General features: G+C 31.9%; 2 protein-coding genes across 2 annotated transcripts in view; one reads left to right on the plus strand and one right to left on the minus strand.

Moving 5' to 3' along the window:
* LOC126969215 (dual specificity calcium/calmodulin-dependent 3',5'-cyclic nucleotide phosphodiesterase 1) overlaps nt 1-17,559 on the plus strand; it is a 514,263-nt gene that overhangs the window by 321,693 nt on the left and 175,011 nt on the right. The gene's annotated exons all lie outside the window — the stretch shown is intronic.
* Nucleotides 18-8,283, minus strand: LOC126969222 (maltase A1-like). The gene is made up of 10 exons (XM_050814563.1): nt 8,106-8,283; nt 7,772-7,917; nt 7,260-7,439; nt 6,919-7,076; nt 5,986-6,567; nt 5,800-5,907; nt 5,385-5,535; nt 4,570-4,765; nt 1,468-1,605; nt 18-122 (listed from the first exon to the last, which is right to left on the minus strand). The coding sequence occupies exons 1-10, from the start codon at nt 8,138-8,140 to the stop codon at nt 53-55; spliced, it is 1,764 nt and encodes a 587-aa protein (XP_050670520.1). The 5' UTR covers nt 8,141-8,283; the 3' UTR covers nt 18-52.

Here is a 17,559-nt window from a genome sequence, read left to right on the forward strand (position 1 = left end):
AAATAATACAATTCCAGTTTTCTATGATAATTTATTTTAAATTGGATTGTTTTCACTGAACCAGTCTCAATACTAGCGATTCACTCTCCACCATACTCACGGAGTTTGCCTCCAGAATATCCCTGCAAAATAATAATATTTTTATAATATATGACCACTATATACTAAGTATAATTACTGTGTAATAAGTATATTTATTATAGTATAAAGAACTATTTCAAGATAATCTTGTGGCACAATAAATCATTTGATGTTTTGATCACCTTTTTCTTAAGTTTTACGTCTGAAGTCACAAAGTTTGAGACTTATTCTTTCGTTAATATTGTTATATTTAGTTAATAAACTTTTTAAAGGATTTAAAGCGCGCAGCTGCGTGTACAATTCAATCGTAGTTCCCGTGAAAGCGTGCTCTGTTTTTCAGTTAACCCGACGTTTCGTTACCTTAAGGTAAATAATAATAAAAATTTAACTTTAACGCAAATCTAATGTTACACTTACACATAGTTACAATCACGCGTACTTTAATCCTTTAAAAAGTTTATTTCAATGTGTAACACTCGCGCTAATCAAACAATATACTATCTTTTCATTTGACTTATTTATCAGTGTTAATCAACATATATACATTATATTTATCGTACTATCGTCACAAAATTTCAGCAATGCCAAAACTCCACAATACTAAAATTATCAACTATCTTCAGCGTCAGTGTCTTTATCTTTGATCCATTCAATAGTGAGTTTTTTAACTTTCTTCCACTTACAACAAATCTCCAAACAATCTTTAGCGGTGTTTTGGATTGACAAGGTCACTACCTACTTCTAACACCAGTTTCAAAAAGTGCGAATCATCATCAGTTCATCTTAAATTGGCAGCGATCTTGAACTTCAATAATTGGTGTTAAAGAGTAAGCGTGACAATGATAACTTACTATTACTAATTACCCAAATCATAAAACTCGTAAAGTAGTTTTTTGTATATAAGGGGGCAAACTGGCAAGAGGCTCACGGGGTGGGGAGTCGTGAGACAACCGCCCATGGACATCCACAACAACAAGTGTCAAATTATGCATAGTCTTTTAGGTGGAAGAATGATCTTTTCTTGAAGGTTCCTAAGACGTACCGGTTAAGGAAAACACCGGTTGGTAATTGACTCCACAAAGAGGCTGTGCGAGGCAAGAAATTACTTGCACAACGCGCGGTTGTGGAAAGCCAAACGTCAACGGGCGGGTGCTATTTAGCATTCTGACGTAATATCCGGTTGTGGAATTCAGCCGCAGGAATTCAACCCGAACAGCACCTCTGAACACTGCCCGTGATAAATTCGGAAGAACGGAGAACCTACATCTCTACACAACGCCAAAGAATCAAGCCGATCGGATATGACATGATCGTAGATGATTCGAGGCGGTCATCGTTAAGGATTCATAAATAACAATATACATGGATATACAGAACAGCACGTACCCAACATTTTTCGGTGACTGCACGCTTGTAACAATGACTTCTAAATGCCCGACAACGTTCTCAAAATAAGTTAAATCAATTTGATGCGCTTGTTCCCTGAAGTTTACCACAACAATGTATACTTCACCTTCATGCCATCTGTAACCAATAGTTCATTAGGAATTACAATCACTGTGTTTATAAATGTATTGTTTGTTGTTGATGAGAGCAGAAAGACTTCATAAAATTGTATAGCTAACAATTAAAAATATTTTATATTATAATCTCATTCCAATTTCTTTTTTGTGTCCTTTATTGTAAAATATTTTTTATCCCAATAATAACTTTTATTACTTAATTACTTTAAATTGTGATATTTCTGTTCTGTATCCAATAAATAATGGAGCTGGTTTACAACTTCTCTGCATACGGTATATGGTATAGGGGCTCTGGTTTCCGCAATTAAACCACTAGTATGGGTCCATTTTGCGTACAGTACCTATTGGCCAGTTACTCCAACCAGCCCAGCTCCATTCAGAAGATCAGAACATTCCTGGGGTGTTCGCAGACTTCCTGGAGCGACCGAGTATTAATGATGTGTGACCGGTTAGGGTGCCCACCATTATTTATTTATTTATTGGAAAACAAACAGCTTAAGTTATATACACATTGTAACACATAATTTATATTACACAAGCCAATAAAGTTACCACTTACATATAAACAAAGTAGGAGTGAATATAATACAAAATATAACGATTTTATATACAATTAAACATAAGGCGAAAAAAGGACACAAAAATACAAATGAAACAAAATTTATCAAATTTATCGGTTGGACATATTTTAAGAATGTTTAAGATATTCTTTAATTTTTTTAGTAAAAGTTGGATAGCTGCTATGAAAAATGTCTAAGTGACTATAATTATTATTATAAGTGTTGCATGCTCTTATAATAAAACAATTGCTAGTATAATTTGTTCTACGAACAGGGATAAAGAATGTATCTATAGAACGTGTATAATGTTTTGGACAGTTAAGTTTAATGTTACTTAAAATACGATTGGAATCAATTAAGTCATGTAATATTTTGAAAAGGAAAACTTGATCTCTGTATTCTCTACGCTGTTGTATAAAGATAGGTAGTTAAATTGAGGAGTATTACAATTTTGAAACTTATAATTTAATCTTTTAATAAATTTATTTTGTACACTTTCTATAGCATCTATATATTTTGTATAACGTGGGTTCCAAGTTTAAATATGGTCTGACATAAGCATTATATAAAAGATTAAAAGTATGAATATTTTTGAAGTCAATTCCCTGTCTGAATATAAAAACCAAGCATTTTGTAAGCTTTTGCTGTCATATTGTCTATATGATTTTCAAATAAGAGAGCCGAATCTAGCGTTACCCCAAGGTCTTTTATTTCTGACACCCTTTTAAGGGGTTAAATTGGCATTTTTTTCCTCGATAATGTTATCATACAGCATTTGTCAACATTGAGGTATAAGTCATTAGCGGAACAATAGTTTCCTAACTCAATTAAATCGCTTTGTAGTTCAACACAGTCCTGTTTTTCTTTTATTATTTTAATATAAATTATACGGATGTTATGTCTGTTGAGGCTGATAATTCTACGTGTCAGTTTGAGCGACAGTGCAGGCATCGCTTCTTTCGACTGTCTACAGCTTGAGACATTCATCAATCGGGTGTTGTGTAGGTTGTTGGTGAGAGAGCGTCCATACCATACCGTATGTATGCATCATCACATCACCATCAATCATAACAGTAATGAAACTTTAACCACTCAGGATTCTTGAAAAACCCCAAAAATTCTGAGTGGCAATACCATTGCGCTCGTCTTCTTGAGACATACAATGTTAAGTCTCATTTGCCCAGTAATTTCACAATCGCGGCGCCCTTCAGATCGAAACACAATAATGCTTACACATTACTGCTTCCCTGCAGAAATAGGCGACGTTGTGGTACCCATAATCTAGCCGACATCCTGTGTAAAGGAGCCTCCTACTGGTAAGCCAATAAAAACATAACTAACACTTAAGCTCATATCGCTTCGAATTTATAATATAATATATTCTGTTCATCGTTTACTAAACTGATTTGCAACATTAAACGCGAAACTATAAAACAGCTGCTGCATTGTTAAATGAACAACATATAAAAACTGATCGACAATGGCTATTCAACAATAAGCTTGTAGTAACTGTTTTGTGTAGCAATGACCTCAGTGATAACTACTTACATATTGTAAGTGGTGTTGAGTAATTCAACCGAATCGTACATACGGCGAGCACTTAGCTGTCTGTACCTGACATGTCATTATAATCTGACATCTGGAGTGTTTACAAATATCGTGTTATGACGGATTAAGTTGTTGTGATAAGATCACGTGTGTCGACATTTATTTAAATCGATATAAGTGATTGTAATTAATATTTCGATTCAAAATCGATTGCTCTACCGTATAATTAGTTAATTAATAATTGTCTTTATGTAATATTTTACGTTTGATGTAGTATTTAATTTTCGTGTTGTTTGTTATAAAAATGTTGTTGACATCTGGATTTTGGTACACCGGCCACATGCTCGTCGGGCTTAAACATGATAGATTTTGTACAAGACAACCCTATATTATTGCTTTTATTATTTGTTTTGAAAGTGGCAATAGTAAATACAAAATCTTGTTGTAAAAACGCCAACAGACAGACGGACTAACAAAGTTAGAAATAGAATTCCGTTTAAACTCTTTGGTTTCATATCCCTCGAATTAAAATTGTTAGTTATATTGAGATGTTATTAACAATACAAGGAGATAATATTAATTTAATATGCATTTTGAAAAACAGATTTTTCGACATTCTGTGTTCTAAATGATTTTTATTTTATCTGCGATTTTATTTAAATATTCAGCAAGAAATACCTATTTTTATGATTTTTATCTCTTTCGATCTACATGGGATAATATATCTTGAACGATATCCAGGTGCAATAATACATGATTTATGTAACGGAGATACGAGCAAAATCATTTTTAAATTTCTGAACAAGAAAATATTCTTCGTTTTCATGCAATTTATTCTTCTCCAGGGATTTACGTACCTTCTAAAAGCAAATACATCTGAGTTAAATGCAACGGACTCATATCGTCCATATCTAAATGTCGATTCCGTTCGTAACTTCGCTAATGTTTTGTAGATATTCAAATGTGATCTTTCTATTGAACTTTGAACTGCTACATTAAGAGTCTCATATCCATCAGCAAGAGGAAGCCAGGTTTTGTCCCCAGTTGTGAATCCTAAAATTGGAACAATTTAGACAAAACAAATCTAATTTTCATTTAAAATAAAGAAATACCAACTTAATAAAAGTAACAAATGAAAACAAGAAATACAAGAAATTTTCATGAAAAATATTACAATGGGTTCACAATTTTACAAAATGCAGCAGTTGAAGAACATTACACAAAATAAAATTCAGAGATACTTTTTACTCTCTTAATTTTTTTTACAAGATAGGTTTATCTTGTTACAACAAATAATAAATGATACATTTAATGGAGTTATAATTTGTAGGATGTGATAAATACGACAAAAGTTTTATAAACAAAATAAGATTCTCCTTTACTGGCACGTTTTGATGGAACTTTTTAGAATTATATTGTTAGCAACTATTCTCTGTGTTGCTTCGTTTGTTGTTGTTGATATTATATGCATCGAATTATACACACCTTGGCGTGCGCAATCTGCTTAAAAATTTACTAATCCGTTTTTATCTTCGGCTCTACTTGCATTTCCGACAGTAACACACATGTATTTCATGCAAAATATATGCATAGATTTTGTTTTGCATATTTTTATTAGACTTTAATAAAAGATGGGCAATGATTATTTTAAATTGCTGAAACTGATATTTACCAGCGTTCTTTTCACCACTCCACTGAAACGGTGTTCGTTCGGGATCTCTCGATGACATCCAGTAATTGATCGGGTCATCTGTGTTACATCCACTGGGATCTACAGTATCTTCCCAGCTTATGTATCCATCGACCATTCCAATTTCCTCTCCCTACATATAAATAGCATAATGGCATGAAATAATATTATGTAATCTAAGTATTTTTACTTAGCAACATGTTAAAGTGTGAAGCTTTACTAACATCATGATGACATATTACGCTTTTAAACTTTTGTTGTATTAATTAGATAATAGTCATGCTTGAGACAATGTATGCAAATATTTTCCTTCATATCAGATATCGACAAAATTTTTATTATATTCATAATAACACACAATAACATGATAGTGTTAAATTTTTGTTTAATTACTTACCATATATGTAACAGCAATTCCAGGCAATAGTAGAACAATCATATTTACACCGTCGACCAATTTCGGACTGAATCTCGATGCTACTCTACTGTTATCGTGGTTGCCTGCCTAAATTCAACATTATGTTATTAATTCTTCATTTGATACCTTAATTTATTCACAATAATATTATTATTTTATACTTACCACCCAATTGGCTAACTTATCAATTGGTTTAAATGCAAGAAATTTATCAAGTGCGTACTTTATTTCCCCAGCTGTTGAATCACCATTGACATCCGATATGAGAACAAAGTTAAATGGCATTTGAGCCCCTTCACTATTTTCATTGCCGAAATATTTCATAGTCACAATAGGTGATGAATACGCTTCAGTCATCATAACCCTTGATAGGCCATCTTTTTCTTTAAATTCATCGAATACCTCTCTCCATTGGTAAACCATATCAAATGTTTCTTCTTGGTCCTTAGTGTAAATATGATTCAGGTAATCATAGCTTTCTGGATCATCAAGAGCTTGCCCAGAAATAGGTTCATCAGGATATTTCCCATTGTACAATTCTTTATCTATCTCAAAAAGGTGAGCAATAGCGTCTACTCTAAAACCAGCCACTCCTTTATCCAGCCAGAACCGAATCACATTTTTCATTTCCTCAACTACTTCTGGATTGCGGTAGTTTAGATCAGGTTGTCCAATAACGAATTGATGTAAGTAATATTTACCGACTTCCTCTCTGTATTCCCAAGCGCTTTTGCGGAAAACACTGTTCTGGAATATTAATATAATTAGTAGTAAAATAACACACATACTACACAATTTAAACAAATAATAAATAGTAAAATTTGTAACATAAAAACATGTTAATTTATTATAAACTAACATGTTTCCAGTACTAAGAGATTATCATTGGAATGTTTGCCAATGATACCCTATACGCTGTCACACTGCCGCAGACGAACTAGGTACGGGTAAATACGGTTTTTTTTTTAATGAAAATAAGGGATGTGTGCTCCTAGTGAATGATAGACGGGCATCCGGGATGTGTGAAAAATAATTATTTAAAAGTCATCGTCATTAGTGATATTAATTCTAAGTATTCTATGTTTAATTCATACTTACCCAATTGTTGGGTGGGTGCAGTATGCCATTTTCATCTTCAACTGGATCTTCCCATACAAAGTAATCAAAATATTTCTCATGACCTCTCAATGCTTCATCAAACCATACACTCTCATTACTGCTATGGTTAGGTACAAAATCGAGAACAATTTTTATATCTAAAATAGAATTATTCTTAATTATTTTCGTATTTTTATAATATTTCATTAGGTAAATGATTATATTCACATTTGACCGCTATTTCTGTCAATACTATATTGTGAGCAACAATAAACGTATTATTAATACAAGTGTATTTTAGGATTCTTTTAAACATTGACTTCCTATCTGTACACTCTTACCCAATTCTTTAGCTTTAGTCAACATTTCTTCGAAATCTTCCATAGTCCCATACTCATCGTGAACTGCGTAGAAATCCGAAATATCATAGCCAAAATCATACATCGGCGATTGGAACATTGGGGATAGCCATGTCGCACCAACACCTAGTTCTTTCAAGTATTCCAATTTTGAAGTTATGCCTGACAAATAAAACAATGAACATAAATTCCGTAGTAATTATACTACACTGCAAAAATCGGCTGATTATACGTAAAAATATTATTGTTATTTAAGTTGATTGTTAGATAAGGCAATTTATATATAGAAAACCCCTGCTACCTTGCCAATACTTCTAATTTAAAATAAAAGTAAACTTCCTTTAAAAGTAGTAAAATATTTCTTCAATAATATTACTTTACAATGTGCAGCTACTGCCGATTATAAGCAGGCAAATATTTTTGATTTAGTCTATTTAACTAATTATTAAATTCATTTTTTAATATATAAAAGTAATATTTTACTAGATCCATACCTTTCAAGTCACCAATTCCATCACCATCACTATCCATAAATGATCTTGGATAGATTTGGTAGAATATCGTAGTCTCCCACCATTCCAGTTCCCTCTGCGTTGCATGAATTGTTAAAAACAAAAACGGTAACAGGAACGCTAAGGCCCTGAAATAAAATATTTAAAAAAAAAGTTAAAAAAACATCAGTTTCTTCAAGTAGTTTTATTTAAATCTCACCCTCTTACCAAAATATATTTGAGAACCTTATTAACTTAGTCTTAGATTGAATTATTTTATATTTTCTTCCTAGTCAGATAAGAAATGTAAAGAACTATGTCGGATTTGTAATCTTACCTCATAGTGATACAGCAACTGTTTTTTATTATCATATTCGCCTTATTTATATCGTTTGCCAGGGATAAGATAATCTTGAAAGACTCTATTTCACGATAAAGCACTCACTTTCATCAAGCCATTATCTCAAAACAAACTTAATTTACCAAAAACTCGCAAAAACATTTATTACAATAAAATAGACGAAAGCTCTTTGAAGATCAGCTTGCGATCGCAAGTATTTTTAAATGGTAAAAAATTTAATTTTCTAGATGAAAGATATTGTTTTAAGGACGACTTTTATAAGAAGCGAATATTTAAACGTAAATTGGCATGATTAATGGTTCAACAGAATAGGTCCAAAAAGGATTTGAAACGATTATTATTTACGTAAAGTTCTTTATTATATACCTTAGGCAAAACCACCAAAACAGCTCAGATTATTTTTGGAAAGGATCATAAGATCAGCATACCCATTATCAGAATATTATATGCCAAAAAAATTATACAACAAATATATAGTAGAATGTTCATCAAGGTGTGAAAGCAATTTCTATGAGTGTGCAATTTGTGGGCACGAGACGAAGTGTAGGGTCTGAATCTTTCCTATTAATGGAATCGCATTTTCAGTAGTTCTCCTCAGTCATAACTCTTTTTAGGGACCTGGTGGCATGATTGTAGTTTTTTTTTAATTCGCTTGTATATACTATTGCATTAATCCAAGCCTGATAGCATTTTTGCTTTCGGCGAAACGCCATTTTGAAGAAACGGTCACACCATGCTTATTCCACCTGCCATCGAAAGGCACCTAAAATATCGAAATAAAGAGATTCATATCTTGCAGTACCACAACGGCAACAGAAAGAGAGAGGTCATCAGAAGGCTAACGTATAACGCATAACGGGGATTCGCATCACTGACATGACTAAGACCACAGAATAGGTAAAAGACATTGTGTTAGACCATATTTAAAGCGAAATGATCTTCCCAAATAATCGGCAGTCCGTGAGGCCAGGAGTTGGTGGGTGTTCATATCGCCCAGAATCATGATCTTTGCGGTGACAATTGGATCCATCAAGCAATATGTTGCCATTTAAAAGTGCGCAAGGAGCCGTCAAGTCTCTGTGTTACTGCAACGCAATCTATAATACGAGCATAGATTCAAGGATGGTGAGCCAGAGAAAGGACGGAAACTTGCCCCTCAAGGACACACTGGCGTCGAGAGCAGATACGGAATAAACGTACACAGCTGTCCGTAGTACAAAGAAGTGCTCCAGTTGATACTCGTACCCCGGCAGGTAATATTATGTATTATCCAATCGGGATATCTGTGTCTCGGTCAAAAAGACCAGGGCTGATTTCGCCGTCTCCAGGTGGAAGTGGAGAGAAAAATTTCACGGCAAATAAGTGGGTAGTTAGAGCCTCTTGCACTGTTAACGCGGGCGTCCTAACTTTGGATGATCATGAACGGATTCTTCAGGATAGGAGATGGAGGAAAACCGACGGAATGAAACTCAGACAAAGCCACTATTCACGTTGGTTTAAAGTAGAAGAGTGGTTTTCTCCGGGTTGCCGGCCCAATTCAGTTGTGTACCTAAGGATGCAATATAGAACTACCACTGATAAGATCAATCCAATTAGGTGTTTATTAGCCATGACTATTTCCCTAATATTATATTCTAATGAGGACCAGCTCATACCTTGTGTGAAACCTTATTTACAATATACTCTATGGAAAATGTTTGAACCTGAATTGTTTTAAGCTTTTCTCATCAACCTTTCCAACGATCCTGAGGAGAAAAATATCCAAAGCCGCCTTTTCTCTTTCTATATTATAATTATATAGTTAATACACATTGATGTTGTGAGAAGCAATGTCTCTGACTTTGTAATAAGCTTGTTATTCGATATTAATTAATAAATAAACCCTTTACTAAAAATTTAATACCTTACAAATAAGAACAAAATGGCGGTCTGTTTGAAATGTAAACATGTTTTACAAATATTTTTTTTTTGTTTTATAAGGCAAATCGGTGTAAAGTATAAAGTAAAGGAAAGAATCATTGAGAGAAAAAATTAAAAACATAAAAATATTGAATCTCAATATAATATTCTTGATAATGTTATGTATATAGGCACTTGAGTGAATTTGCTAGAAACTGTCATAGCCATAATTTTAACACCATGAACAAACATAAAATTAAATTGCCTACTCGGCTTAGTTGAGTTAGTCTTTTTTCCCATATAAATGTTCAAAACAAAATTGTATTACGAAATTCAAAAGAATTGTTAAAAATCGTTTGTGTAGTAAAACATACTATGACATAGATTGTCTTAATGATACCACTGATTGGGAATAGAGTGACAACCCACAGGCTATTAAATAATAAATGTTATTGTACGATTTGACATTGTAAGTAAGTAAGTATATCTTTATTTCGAACAAACACTTCAAATACACGTGAACATTTACAAAATATGTGTTGTAATGTAACCATATTTTGATAAAAAAAGCCCGTTGCATTTGTTGCGCCTGTTCTTCTCAGGTCTGAGGCATACCTTTTTGAATAGGTGGTATTTATTGACTTTCAATAAGTGATTTTTTACCCTTTTTTGAAGAATTTGAATATAGGGGCTGGCTATCAACGGAGCTGAGAGTGGTAGTTTTTGTGTTCTCATATATTGAAATACCAGGCTATGATTTAGGAAGATATCAGTTAAAGGAGCTATAGAAATAGTCACTCAAATGTGTATCAAAGTTGCGAATCTCTATTCCAAACTAAACTTGTGGTAATATGGCAGGCATTCTCTACAAATTATCAGAGCGCATGAAATGCATTGCTAATGTTATCATTTATCGTGTATGTCAGTTTAAGCCTACAATTGATACTTGAGGTTAAGAAGTTTTATCAATCATGATAAAACCCAAGTTCAGCAGGTATTTTCTAACATCTTTAACTTTAACCACTCTTCGCAGTGAATCGTCTAGGTAAGTGTAAACAGGATATCTCATCTCGACCATTTAAACTGATCATTCCACATAAATAACAAAAATATTTATTTTTTGGAAAACTGTGAGCAATTACCATCCCATATTGGGCAAAAAAATTATTTGACACCTGGTTGAATGTTAAATCATTATTAGTAATACTAATTAAGTATTGAAACCGATTATTAGTAAACCGAGGTAGGTACCTAAAAAGGATATGAGTCCTACTATGTACTGCAGATGATGTGGTTAGACAGAAAATAATTTCTTTTGGGTATGTTTAAATTATTACACCGTGTTCTTAAAATCAAATCTTTCTTTTAAATTATTTTAACACCTTGAATCTTTATTATCCATAGTATACACTATAACCACTGAGGCAATAATACCCATAGAAATGACATTACATAATTTTTCCTATTGTTCAGATGAAATCTAAAGAAGGCTTAACATTGATAAAATACACCGAAAAAGTAGAATCTTAAATTTCTTAAAGAGACCAGATTCAGATAATTGAGACAAAATTAACGGGGAAAGAAAAGACTATGAAACATTTATAATTATTATAGTATTCAAAGCACTGATATAAAGTTCAAAATATTTATGGTAGTAGGTCTTTAACAATCTTGCATTAAAATTGATCATCCATTTATTTTTGTATTTAGTTTAATCTCAGATAGGGTTTCATTATAAGTAATTGAAGCCCTTTCTAATTGGTGCTCATCTAGTTGCCGATTTCATCTAGCAACTGATTAGCAGAAGTAATTTAATCGTTCACTTCGTTGGCGTTGCCATAGATAATTCCTCTGGCGGCTCTGTTGATCGTAAGAATTGTTTTACGGTAAAATGCCAAAGCGATTGTAGGATGTGCTTCTAAAACTATTTAGATTTCGTCGTAATTTATTGGTTTGTCCCAAATTTATGGCAATATGAATGCTATCATTTTTCAAATTGTTTTTAAAATAAAGCTAGTAAGACTGTTAATATCTCATAAGTACTACTCATAAATAATAATAACAATATAAATATTGAAATACACAATTTATTTTGCTTGAAACTAGTCATAGCCTGTTCAAGACAACGATATATTTAATTCTATATACTTACTTAAATTTAAATAAATATCCATATTCATCATATAAATGCTTGCACCTACCCGGATTTGAACCCGGGACTTCAAGCTTAGTACGTATGGTCGCGAACCACACGGATATAGGTCGTCAAATAAATAATAATGATATTAATGCCAAATAATCATCACCAGATATTACGAAAAGCAAATTATAATTAATCAATCAATTAAGAAGAATAATGAACATTTGGAAAAAAGTGAAAGAAGGATTATTTATTTAACAAATTTTGCCAAAAAAGCTAATACTTATCCAAACAATATTATAATACATTAAAAATATTAACAGGTGGTATGTGATGCCCCAATAATAACCGGTGAAAACAACATAATAAATAAAAGACCAAGATGGTACCACTTATGTTGTAATTGTCTCAATTTGTTGAATTGAATCATTAATTGTTGAGTTACCTGAAAATCGGAGAGGAGAGAAATAACCAAAGTCAAAGTCAAAAAATCTTTATTCACTGTAAAACTTTATAAGTTATTTAGTGCAAGTTAGGATGAAGTACAAAAGTTACAATAGCATTCAAATGAGTATAACAATATTCATTAACAAAATTTAGAACATTAATTCCAACTATCTTTATCATTCAAATAATCTTTCACATTATAATAGGCCTTAGGTGTTAATTTATTTTTTACGATTCATTTAAATTTTTTAATAGGTAACATTTTAATTTCATTTGGGAGTTTATTATAAAATATAACACAATCCACTTTAAAAGATTTAGCAATTTTACGGAGCCTAGTAGATGGAATTGCGAGTTTATGTTTGTACTGTGTACATCACTATTCTTTTTAAATTGGCTAATATTTTTATGGGCGTATAGGAGGTTCTCGTATATGTACTGGCAGTGTACTGTCATAATAGTTATTTTACTAAACTTTTCTCTCAATGAATCCCTTGAACGCATTTTATAGACTGCTCGAATTGCTCTTTTCTGCAGCACAAATATGTTTTCAATATCTGCAGCCCTACCCCACAATATAATTCCGTAAGACATGACACTATGAAAGTAGCGTAAAAATACAAGTCTAGCCGTTTCACATCTGTCAGCTGCCTAATTTTTTTTATCGCAAATACTGCAGAGCTAAGTCGATTACATAAGTTTTTTATGTGAGAACCCCATTGTAGCTTAAAGTCTAATGTAATGCCTAGGAATGTTGTCGTTTCTACTACATCAAGTTTGTCATTATTATTTTTTATAGGTGTTGGTTGGTGCTTTATATTTGGAAGTGAAAACCTAACACATTTTGTTTTCCTTTCGTTTAAAAGTAAGTTATTAACATTAAACCAATTTACTACTTCAGCAATGTCATCGTCAACCTGACAGAAAGTATTTTGTTGGCGTTTTATTTTAAATAACAAAGATGTATCAAAAAAACAAACAAAGATGTAACAAACAGTATAATATCATGTTTATTTTGAATAAGGTATGGTAAATCATTGACGTAAACCAGGAACAAAAAAGGACCCAAGATTGAGCCCTGCGGTACACCAACCTACGTCAAATCCTGCATAATCATAAAGAAAATGATTCCAAAATCATACATTTCTTACAAAGCCCTTACTTCAGGTATTAATAATTACACAAATAAAATTTGAAAATAAAAATTTATGAACGATGCGTAACTCGAACTCGCGACTTCGCGTTCCGTAAGAGTTGGACAAAGACATAAAATCAAGATTTATCAACGATACGTCACTGTTACGTCAGTTGGAAGAGCGCTTGCACGGTACGCGAGAGGGCGCGGGTTTGAGTCCCGCATCGTTCATAAATTTTGTTTTCAAATTTTATTTGTGTAATTATTAATACCTGGAGTAAGGGTTGTCACTTAAAAAAATTAAATACATTGTGTTAAACGTGGATATGTGTTAAAGGTCATATGTGTTAAAATCAAGCGCAGTCAGGCAATTTAAATTATAAATTTGACTGTACCGAAAATTTATCTAAAAATAATAGTTTAAAAAAACTAAAAAACACGATATTTTGAATTCAACTATTAAATAGAAAAAAAATTTTAGTAAATTTTAATTGAAAATAGTGTAAAAAACATATATTTTATTGTAAAAAAAACGTGGGGTGCTTTTTAAGATATTATTAAAATAATAATTCTTCTACAACCCACCCTTTTTTTATAGTGAAATATATTATTTTTTACAATATTTTAAATATAAATTTATTAAAATATATTTTAAATTTTTTAGTTGAATTTTACATAAAGCGTGTTTTTTAGATTTTTTAACTGTTATTTATTTTTAACTTTTTAGTTAAATTTTCAATTAAAGCGTATTTTTTAAACTATTAAGTACTTTAACATCAATTCCTGCCTTATCAACTATAGATAAAAATTATATAAATTTGCAAAAATGTTATGTTGCAAATTGAATAGTGGAATAATTTTATCAAATTAGTGTATTGTCATTGGTCCTCGATAAATCTACAAAGTTTGAATGAAATCTGGCCGTTTAAAGTGGGTCTTAATCGCGTCACAAGTGAAGTTAATATAAAGCATGTAAAAATGGCTCGCTGAGTCTCTCGCGCCCGTTTCTCTCACGTCTGAGATAGTTTTTAAGTTCCATTAAGTAGGTAATTTAATATCCTATTTTTAAGAAAAATATTTGAATTTAAATTACTGTTTAGAGTGATCTAGTATAGCTCATCTTAGAATACTATGCAGTAAACGCATTAAGTTGTATTTAAAATAAATACTTGAAATCCGTTCCGAGATGGTTTCTCTGGCACTTGTCGTATACTGCAAATATTTACACTGCTCGATAGTATCTTTCTTGCTATTCATCTTATATCTAAATCTCGCTATACTGAAAAATAGCAGTTTGTAAGAAATGTATGATTTTGGAATCATTTTCTTTATGATTATGCAGGATTTGACGTAGGTTGGTGTACCGCAGGGCTCAATCTTGGGTCCTTTTTTGTTCCTGGTTTACGTCAATGATTTACCATACCTTATTCAAAATAAACATGATATTATACTGTTTGTTACATCTTTGTTTGTTTTTTTGATACATCTTTGTTATTTAAAATAAAACGCCAACAAAATACTTTCTGTCAGGTTGACGATGACATTGCTGAAGTAGTAAATTGGTTTAATGTTAATAACTTACTTTTAAACGAAAGGAAAACAAAATGTGTTAGGTTTTCACTTCCAAATATAAAGCACCAACCAACACCTATAAAAAATAATAATGACAAACTTGATGTAGTAGAAACGACAACATTCCTAGGCATTACATTAGACTTTAAGCTACAATGGGGTTCTCACATAAAAAACTTATGTAATCGACTTAGCTCTGCAGTATTTGTATTTTTACGCTACTTTCATAGTGTCATGTCTTACGGAATTATATTGTGGGGTAGGGCTGCAGATATTGAAAACATATTTGTGCTGCAGAAAAGAGCAATTCGAGCAGTCTATAAAATGCGTTCAAGGGATTCATTGAGAGAAAAGTTTAGTAAAATAACTATTATGACAGTACACTGCCAGTACATATACGAGAACGCGAAGTCGCGAGTTCGAGTTACGCATCGTTCATAAATTTTTATTTTCAAATTATATTTGTGTAATACATAATATTTTGTTTTGAACATCTTCTGGGATCATGTTTTAAAAGCATATTACACAATATAAATCGCTCCCAAACAAATTTTTAGCTTGACTGAGCCGAGTATAGGCATTTTATGCCGTTTAGGCAGTTTATGTTTGTTGTTCCTGGTGGTAACATTATAAATATGACCGTTGCTACAAAATTCTCTAATGTGTCTACTAGCTGACCCGGCAAACGTTGTATAGCCTCATAAATTAATAAAAAAATGCAAAAAAATGTCCGTCCGGCAATTTTTGAATCTGTAATATCTTCGAAAATATTCATTTAACCATATACTGTAAAGGGCCATATAGATCTATATTAAATCAACAATGTATTTAAGGTATTTAATTAGATAAGGATTAATGCTGTATTGGTTAAAATCGCTTCGAAAATTAGCCATTATTTGTCGTTAAAAGTAAATGACAAAAAAATGTTATTGTGGGATATCCATAAGAGATAGGCATATACCATAACGGAGTTTTCTGTAGACCTTTTCAATGTGTACAATACTTAGTATATTATTTTGATAAATCTCGTAGGGTTCAACCTGCGTTTGCAATGTAAGCGGATAAAATTTAATTATTTACAACATCACATTAGAAACCTCAAAAATAATTGTATTTCTCGCACCGCATCAAAATCCGTTGCGTAGTTTTAAAGATTAAATCTTTAAATAGCATACATATCCCTAATATAGGGACAGAGAAAGCGACTTTGTTTTATACTATGTAGTGAAAGATAACAGTTAAAATGTTAATGATTCTTAAGGACCTAGGTTATGAAAAGTGCGAATAGCCATGTTCTGCAGCACAAAGATGGTATTAATATTTATTTATTTATTAAGGCTTACCAACTAGATACATAATTTGACATATACGAATAAGATGAACATTACTAAGTGTTACTATTTATATATCTAAATTAAAGGTATGCACAACGTTACTTAACTAAATAATGCTAGTAACAATGCTAAAAACAAATAAAAAAAAGTAATGAATTTACTACTAATTAATTATGTACTAATCTATATTTAAGCTTTTTAATGACGAGGACATCTGTTTTTTATAAAAGTTAAAATTAGAAAAAATATCGATATTATGATCTAACTTAAATATTTTATTATAGCTTACACATATGAGTTGGATGGGAGAGTTTAATCCGTAGTTATTTCTATAAAATTTAATAAATATTGGGGAATAAGTACCTATTTGACATCGGCTGCATTGCCCCATAGTAAAATTCCCAATGAGGGCATTTTAATTGGCTTGGGCTTAAACTGTAACACAGAAAGCCTAGAATCTGAATGCTGTCTATGACGATCTATTAATTCACTTCGGTCAAAGTCTCGAAGCATTCCAAATATTTTGTACAGTTCAAATCATGTAATCATTAACAAAAGATCCTCAGCATTATAAATGTGCTACGAAGCCTTATAAAACGTAGTGGCTTTCGTTTCTATCCTCTTTGGATTTCTATCGTCAATCTATCAATCACGGAACGTTTCATACAATCTTTTTTTTCTTAGAGAGTTTCGCTACGCCGCTTACAACTTTAATAACTTTATATAATTTATTAAATGAAGATAGAAGAAGGAATAAGACTTCGATGGCTTATTCAAAATCTATGAAATTCATATATTTTTATTCAAAATAGGATGTGACATCACTTAGTGAAAGTCAAAAAAACTACCACCCATTCCATAATGAATGCCTCAGGCCTGAGAAGGATGGGCGCAATAAACTTA

The sequence above is a fragment of the Leptidea sinapis genome, chromosome 17, assembly GCF_905404315.1.
Source record: "Leptidea sinapis chromosome 17, ilLepSina1.1, whole genome shotgun sequence".
NCBI lineage: Eukaryota > Metazoa > Arthropoda > Insecta > Lepidoptera > Pieridae > Leptidea > Leptidea sinapis.

Excerpts from the sequence above, each read along its gene's own strand:
- LOC126969222 (XM_050814563.1), bottom strand. The coding sequence starts at position 8,140 with ATGATAATAAAAAACAGTTGCTGTATCACTATGAG. Across the intron at positions 7,918-8,105 it reads AGTTGCTGTATCACTATGAG|GGCCTTAGCGTTCCTGTTAC; the intron begins GTAAGATTACAA and ends ATTTTATTTCAG. Across the intron at positions 5,908-5,985 it reads ATAAGTTAGCCAATTGGGTG|GCAGGCAACCACGATAACAG; the intron begins GTAAGTATAAAA and ends TGTTGAATTTAG.